Source organism: Ipomoea triloba, chromosome 5 (assembly GCF_003576645.1).
Source record: "Ipomoea triloba cultivar NCNSP0323 chromosome 5, ASM357664v1".
Classification (NCBI taxonomy): Eukaryota; Viridiplantae; Streptophyta; class Magnoliopsida; order Solanales; family Convolvulaceae; genus Ipomoea; species Ipomoea triloba.
Window position 1 is genome coordinate 2,762 of NC_044920.1, and position 8,163 is coordinate 10,924.

General features: G+C 54.3%; 1 protein-coding gene across 1 annotated transcript; it reads left to right on the forward strand.

Annotated features, from left to right (window-relative positions):
* The first annotated feature begins 6,573 nt into the window (after nucleotides 1–6,573).
* On the forward strand, nucleotides 6,574–7,476 carry LOC116019566 (ubiquitin-like). Its single transcript, XM_031259836.1, has 2 exons — nucleotides 6,574–6,596; nucleotides 7,099–7,476. Exons 1-2 carry the CDS (start codon nucleotides 6,574–6,576, stop codon nucleotides 7,451–7,453), a joined length of 378 nt encoding a protein of 125 aa, XP_031115696.1. The 3' UTR covers nucleotides 7,454–7,476.
* Nucleotides 7,477–8,163: the final 687 nt, after the last annotated feature.

Here is an 8,163-nt window from a genome sequence, read left to right on the forward strand (position 1 = left end):
CCCTAAACCCTAAACCCTAAACCCTAAACCCTAAACCCTAAACCCTAAAAACCCTAAACCCTAAACCCTAAACCCTAAACCCTAAACCCTAAACCCTAAACCTAACCTAAACCCTAAAAAACCTAAACCCTAAAACCCTAAACCCTAAACCCTAAACCCTAAACCCTAAACCCTAAACCTAAACCCTAAACCCTAAACCCTAAACCCTTAAACCTAACCTAAACCCTAAACCCTAAACCCTAAACCCTAAACCCTAAACCCTAAACCCTAAACCCTAAACCCTAAACCCTAAACCCTAAACCCTAAACCCTAAACCCTAAACCCTAAACCCCCCTAAACCCTAAACCCTAAACCCTAAACCCTAAACCCTAAACCCTAAACCCTAAACCCTAAACCCCCCTAAACCCTAAACCCTAAACCCTAAACCCTAAACCCTAAACCCTAAACCCTAAACCCTAAACCCTAAACCCTAAACCCTAAACCCTAAACCCTAAACCCTAATGTTTACGGGGTTTATTAATGTTTCCGGAGTTTATCAATGTTTCCGGGGTTTATTAATGTTTCCGGGGCTTATTAATGTTTCCGAGGTTTATTAATGTTTCCGGAGTTTATTAATCTTTTTGGGTTTATTAATGTTTCTGGGGTTTATTAATGTTTCCGGAGTTTATCAATGTTTCCGGGGTTTATTAATGTTTCTGGGGTTTATTAGGGTTTCTGGGTTTATTAATGTTTCCTAGGTTTATTAGGGTTTCCGGGGTTTATTAATGTTTCGGAGGTTTATTAATGTTTCCGGAGTTTATTAATGTTTCCGAGGTTTATTAATGTTTCCGGAGTTTATTAATGTTTACGGGGTTTATTAATGTTTCCGCAGTTTATTAATGTTTCTGGGTTAATTAATGTTTCTGGGTTTATTAATGTTTCCGGGGTTTATTAATGTTTTCGAGTTTAGGGTTTAGGGTTTAGGGTTTGGGGTTTATTAATAATTCAGGGGTTTATTAATGTTTCCGGGGTTTATTAGGGTTTCCGCGGTTTATTAATGTTTCCGGAGTTTATTACTGTTTCAGGGGTTTATTAATGTTCCCAAACCCCCAAACCCCAACCCCAAAACCCCAAAACCCCAAACCCCAAACCCCAAACCCCAACCCCCAACCCCCAACCCCAAACCCCCAAACCCCAAACCCCAAACCCCAAACCCTAAACCCTAAACCCTAAACCCCAAACCCCAAACCCCAACCCTAGGCCCTAGGCCCTAGGCCCTAAGCCCTAACCCCGAAACCCAGAAACCCCGAAACCCCGAAACCCCGAAACCCCGAAACCCCGAAACCCCAAAACCCAAAACCCTAAACCCTAAACCCTAAACCCTAAACCCTAAACCCTAAACCCGAAACCCGAAACCCGAAACCCTAAGCCCAGATCCGAGATTCCAGACCCTGGACCCCAGACTCCAGACTCGGGACCCTGAACCCGAGTCTCGAGAACAACGACCCGGGACCCGAGAAAAGAGACTCTGATGGTGGGACCCCGGACGTAGGACGCTAGACCAGAGTACCGGTTTCTAGGACTCGAGACCCGAGACTCGATACTAAGGACCGGAGCCCGGGACTAGTGCCCTGAGACCTGACACCTGAGACCGAGCCCCAAGATAAGGGAACTCGAGACCCGAGACACCGGAATCGGGAGTAGAGACCCGAGCTCGAGCCACGAGAACTAGGGACCCGAGAAACGAGACCTGAGTCCTTGGATCCAGGACCTGAGACCAGAGACCCAAGACCAGAGACACCGTACCCGGGACCGGTACCTGAGCCCCAAAACCCAACACCAAGCCCCGAGAACTAGGGACTCGAGACCCGAGCCCGAGCCCCGAAAACTAGGACCTGAGACTCGAGACCTAAGACCCGAGACCCGGCTTCTGTTCTCGAGTCTCAAGTCCCAATATCTCGGGTCTTGGGTCACTTGTCCCGTTGCTCTGGTCCCAGGTCTCGAGTCTCGGGTCTCGGGTCCTGGGAACCGGTTCTCTAGTCTAGCGTCCTGCGTCCAGGGTCCTAGGACCGGGGTCTCGGTTCTCCAGTCCCGGGTCCTGGTTCTCGGGGATCGGGTCTGGGTCCAGGGTCTAGGGTTCGGGTCTCAGGTTTAGGGTCCCGAGTCTCGAGTCTGTGGTCCTGGGTCCGGAATCTCAGATCTAGGATCTCGGGTCCCCGGTTCTCGTGGTCGGGCCTAGCTCGGTTCTAGGGTCCGGGGTCTCAAGTCTCGGGTCCTTGTTCTCGGGGCAAGGTCTCGGGACTCTAGTCCGAGGTCTCGGGTCTCGGGTCCCTGGTTCTCGGGGCTTGGTGTCGGATTACGAGGCTCGGGTCCCGGGTCCCGGGTCTAGGTTGTAGGGTCCCGATACGGTGTCTCGGGGTCAGGCCTAGCTCAAGTCTCGGGTCTCGGGTTTTAGGTCCCGGGTTCTCGTGGTCGGGCCTAGCTTTGGTCCGGGGTTCGGAGTCTCAAGTCTCGGGTCCTGGTTCTCGGGCTCGGGCTCGTGTTTCTGGTCCTGGTTCCGGGGTCTCGGGTCTCGGGTCCCTGGTTCTCGGGACACGGTGTCTGGTTTCTTGGCTCGGGTCCCAAGTCTAGTGTCTAGGGTCCTGGTATGGTGTCTCGGGAGCGGGCCTAGCTCGGGTCCTAGGTCTTGGGTCTCAGGCCTCGGGTCTCGGGTTCTAGTTCTCAGGTCTCGGGTCCCTGGTTCTCGGGGCTCGGTGTCGAGTCTCGGGGTGCGGGACCCAAGTCTCTAGTCTCAAGTCGCGTGTCTCGGATACCCCACTCTGAGGTCTCGGGCTCTTATCTCGGGCTTAGGGTCTCGGGACTCGGGGTCTAATCTCGACGCTCTAGACCGGGTCCAAGGTCTCGGATCCTGGATCCCCGGTTCTCGGGGCTCGGGCTTAGGGTTTCGCGTCCCGGGTCCAGGGTCTAGGGTCTTGGGTCTCGTGTCTGGGATCTAGGGTCCAGGGTCTAGGGTCTCGTGCTTCGGGTCTCAGGTCTCGGGTCTTGGGGCTCGGGGTTCGGGTCTCGGTTCTATGCTTTCGGGCCTCGGGGCTCGGGTTTCAGGTCAAGGGTCTCGGGTCTAGGATTTCTCGTTCTCGGGGCTCGTGTCTCGGGTCTAGTGTTTCGAGTCTCGGGTCTCGGGTCAATAGTCTAGAGGCTTGGTTCCCAGGTCTAGGGTTTGGGTCTCGGGTATCGGGGTTTAGGTCTCGGGGCTCAAGGCTCGGAGCCCAGGTATCTGGTCTTGGGACTCGGGGCTCGATTCTTGGGTCTTGGCCTTCTAGCTTTGGGTATCGGGTCTCGGATCTAGGGTCCTGGTTCTCGAGTATCGGGTATCGGGTCTCGGGGCTCGGGTAATGGGTCAAGGGTCCCGTGTCCAAGGTCTCGGGTCTAGCGTCCCGATTCTCGTGTCTCGGGTTCAGGCATCAAATCACGGGTCTTGGGGTTGGGGGTTCGGGGTTCAAGGTTAGGGTCTAGGGTCTATGATCTAGGTTCTAGGGTCCCGAGTCACGGGTCTCACTTCTTGGTTCCGGGGTCTCAGGTATCGGTTTTTGGGTCTAGGGGCTCGGTGCTCGGTGCTTGGGTCTCGGGTATTGGGTCTAGTGTCTCGGGTCTCGGGTATCGGGTCTAGGGTTTCGGGTCTCGCGCTTCGGGTATCGGGTCTAGGGTTTAAGGTCTCGGTTCTAGGAATTCGGGAGTAAGGGCTCGGGTCACGTATCTCGCGTCTAGGGTCTAGGGTCTGGGGTTTCGGGTTTCGGGTCTCGGGTCTAGGGTTTCGCGTCTCGGGTCTAGGGTTTCGCGTCTCGGGTCTAGGGTTTCGCGTCTCGGGTCTAGGGTTTCACGTATCGGGTCTAGGGTCTAGGGTCTCGGGTCTAGGGCTTCTGGTCTCGAGTCTTGCTTCTAGGGTTTCGGTGCTCGGGGCACGGGTCTCAAGTCTCAGGTCTAGGTTCTCGGGTCTAGGATTTCAGGTCTTGGAGCTAGGGTCTCGGGTCTAGTGTTTCAGGTCGAGGGTCGAGGGTCGAGGGTTTTGGGTCTCAGGTCTAGGGTTTCGGGTCTTGGTTCTAGGATTTCGGGAATCGGGGCTCGAGTCTCGGGTCTAGGGTCTAGGGTTTCGGGTCTCGGGTCCAAGGTTTCGGGGCTCGTGTCTTGGGTCTAGGGTTTCGGGTATCGGGTTTAGGGTCTAGGGTCTCGGGTTTGAGGCTTCGGGTCTCAGGTCTTAGGGCTCGGCGCTCGGGTCTTGGGTCTAGCGTTTCAGGTGTCGGGTCTAGGGTTTTGTGTCTCGGATCTCGGGTCTCAGGTCTAGGGACTCGGGTCTAGGGTTTCGGGTGTCGGGTCTAGTGTTTTGGGTCTCGGGTCTAGGGTTTCGGGTATCGGGGTTCGGGGTTCGGGTTCAAGGTTTAGGGCCTAGGGTCTATGATCTAGGTTCTAGGGTCCCGGGTCACGGATCTCAGGTCCCGGCTCCGGGTCTCGGGTATCGGGGTTCGGGTCTCAGGGCTCGTGTCTCAGGTATCGGGTCTAGTGTCTCGGGTCTCCGGGATCGGGTATCGGGTATCGGGTCTAGTGTCTCAGGTCTCGGGTCTGGGGTCTAGGGCTTCGGGTCTCGGATTTAGGGTTTAGGGTCTTGGGTCTCGGGTTAGGGTTTCGAGTCTCGGGTCTAGGGCTTCAAGGCTCGTGGATCGAGTCTCGGGTCTAGGGTCTTGGGACTAGGGATTCGGGTCTTAGGGGCTCAATTCTAGGGTTTCGAGACTCGGAGCTCGGGTCTCGGTTCTAAGGTCTACGGTCCCGGGTCTAGGATTTCGGGTCTCGGGTCTAGTGTTTCAGGTCTCGGGTCTAGGGTTATGGGTCGAGTGTCGAGGGTCGAGGGTGTCGGGTTTAGGGTTTCGGGTCTCGGTTCTAGGGTTTCGGGTCTTGGGTCTTTGGTTTAGGGTTTCGGATATCGGGTCTAGGGTCTAGGGTCTCGGGTCTTAGGGTTCGGGTCTCAGGTCTCGGGTTTAGGGTCTCGAGTCTCAGGGCTCGGGGCTCGGGTTTCGGGTCTAGCGTTTTGGGTCTCGGGTCTAGGGACGAGGGTTTCAAGTCTCATAGCTCGGGTCTCGGGTCTCAGTTCTTGGGTTTCGGGGCTCGGGACTCGGGTCCCGGGTCTCAAGTCTAGGGACTCGGGTTTAGGATTTTAGGTCTCGGGTGTAGTGTTTCAGGTCTCTAGTCTAGGGATTCAGGTCTCTAGTCTAGGGTTTCGGGTCTCGGGTCTAGTGTTTCGGGTCTCGAGTCTAGGGTTTCGGGTATCGGGTCTAGGGTCTAGGGTCTCGGGTCTAGGGGTCTCGGGTATTTGGGTTCGGGTCTCGAGGCTCGTTTCTCGGATATCGGGTTTAGTGTCTCGTGTCCCGGGTCTGGGGTCTAGGGCTTCGGGTCTCGGGTCTAGGGTTTCGGGGCTCGGGGATCGAGTCTCGGGTCTAGGGTCTTGGGACTAGGGTTTCGGGTCTCGGGTCTTGGATTTCGGGTCGAGGGTCGAGGGATTCGGGTCTCTAGTCTAAGGTTTCGGGTTTTGGGTCTTGGGTCGAGGGTTTCGGGTCTCAGGTCTAGGGTTTCAGTTCTCGGGTCTAGGATTTCGAGTATCGAGGCTTGGGTATCGGGTTTACGGTTTCGGGTATAGGGGCTCGGGCTAGGGTTTTGGGTCTCGGGTCTCCGCTCTCTGGTCTAGGGTTTCAGGTCTCGTGTCTCGGGTCTCCAGTCTAGGGTTTCAGGTCTCGGGTCTAGGGTTTCGGGTCTCAGGCCTCGGGGCTCGAGTCTCGGGTCTTGGGTCTCAAGTTTCGGGTTACGGGTCTCGGGTCTAGGGTTTCAGGTCTCGGGTCGAGGGTTTCGGGTCTAATGTCTCGGTCGAGGGTTTAGGATCATGGGTCTAGGGTTTCGGGTCTCGGGGCTCGGGCTTCGGGAATCGGGTCTAGGGTTTCAAGTCTCGGTTCTAGGGTTTTGGGAATCGGGGCTCGGGTCTCGGGTCTAGGGTCTAGGGTTTCGGGTCTCGGGTCTAGTATTTCGGGTCTCGAGTCTAATGTCTTGGTTGAGGGTTTAGGTTCTTGGGTCTAGGGTATCGGGTCTCGGGGCTCGGCTTCGGGTATCGGGTCTAGGGTTTCAAGTCTCGGTTCTAGGGTTTCGGGAATCGGGGCTCGGGTCTCGGGTCTAGGGTCTAGGGTCTAAGGTTTCAGGTCTCAGGTCTAATGTTTCGGGTCTCGAGTCTAGGGTTTCGGGTATCGGGTCTAGGGTCTCGGGCTTTGGGCCTCAGGTTTTGGGTTTAGGGTCTCGGGTCTCGGGACTCGGGGCTCGGGGTTCTGTCTCGGGTCTTGCGTTTGGGGTCTTGGGTCTAGGGTCGAGGTTCAAGGGTTTCAGGTCTCATGGCTCGGGGCTCGAGTATCGGGCTTCGGGTCTCGGGTCTCGATTCTAGGATTTCGGGTCTCGAGGCTCGATTCTAGGATTTCGGGTCTCGGGTCTCGGTTCTAGGATTTCGGGTCTCGGGTCTTAGACCTAGGGTCTCGGGTTTAGCATTTCGGGTCTCAGGGCTTGAGTCTCATGTCTAGTGTTTCAGGTTTCAGGTCGAGGGTCGAGGGTTTTTGGTCTCAGGTCTAAGGTTATGGGTCTCGGGTCTAGGGTTTCGGGTATCGGGTCTAGGGTCTCGGGTCTTGGGTCAAGGGTCTCGGTTCTCGGGCTTCGGGTCTCAGGTCTCAGGTCTCGGGGCTCGGGGTTTTGGTCTCGGTTCTAGGGTTTCGGGGCTCGGGGCTCGGGTTTCAGGTCTAGGGTCTCGGGTCTAGGATTTCAGTTCAGGTCTAGACCCGAGACCCGAAATCCGAGACTTGAGCCCCGAGCCCCGAGACCTGAGACCCTAAACCCTAAGACCCCAAGACCGAACCCCCTTACCCAAGACCCGAGACCCTAGACCTGAGACTCGAGACCCTAGACGCGAAGCCCGAAGCATGAGATCCTAGACCCGAGACCCGAACCTCGATCCCTGAACCCTAACCCCAGGCCCATGAGACCCGAGACCTGGGACTCGAGACCCGAGACCCAAGACCCTAAATCCTGAACCCCGACATCGAGCCTCGAGCCCCGAGCCTTGAGATCCGAGACCATCACACTTGAGGTCGAGTCTAGCGACACTATTGACAATGTCAAGGCTAAGATTCAAGACAAGGAAGGAATTCCATCAGATCAGCAGAGGTTGATTTTTGCTGGTAAGCAGCTTGAAGATGGCCATACCCTTGCTAACTACAATATTCAGAAAGAGTCTACTCTGCATCTGGTGCTGAGGCTTCGTGGAGGAATTATTGAGCCGTCTTTGATGGCCTTGGCTAGGAAGTATAACCAAGATAAGATGATCTGCCACAAGTGCTATGCACGTTTGCATCCTCGTGCTGTCAACTGCCGCAAAAAGAAATGTGGGCACAGCAATTAGTTGAGGCCAAAGAAGAAGATCAAGTAGATTTTGTGTCTGAAGATTTGCCAGTTTTGTAGTGGATGGTTTTTAGAAATGTCAAGACCAAGGGAATTATTATTATTATTCTGCTTTATTGTTTGACTGTATGAGTTGTCCAAAACTATTGATATGGGTATTTGTAGTTGTGAATTTTCCAATCATCTTAAAAATATTTTGGCATTATGTTGAAAAAAAAAACCCTAAACCCTAAACGGTGAGGTGGTAGGCAAGGGTGCATGAAATTGCGCCCCTGGCACATGATATGTATATTCTGGATCACATTTTGTTTGTAAATTGTACTTAGCATAGTCCTAGCTAGTAGATTGTATAGGCTATAGCATTGTACTTAATAGTAAAATGAAATGTAATAAGCCCGGTCAGGTTGGTATTTTCCACCACCGGCACTCTAAGTCCGTTCAGGTCGGTCCGTCCACCACCGGCATTGTAATCCCCGGGTCAAATCTCGGCATATTTAATTACGACGGCAGTCGGAAAAAACGTTACGACGGCGATCGGAAAAAAACGCTACGACGGCGGTCGGAAAAATTGTTACTGGAGCAAGGTGCCTGTTATGGTCTTCTGACCGATATTTTTTGGGTGTATAGTGCCTAGGGGTGAGCAAAAAATCGGTTAACCGACTGATAACCGCTAACCGATAACCGAACCGACCAAAAAAATTGGTTATCGGT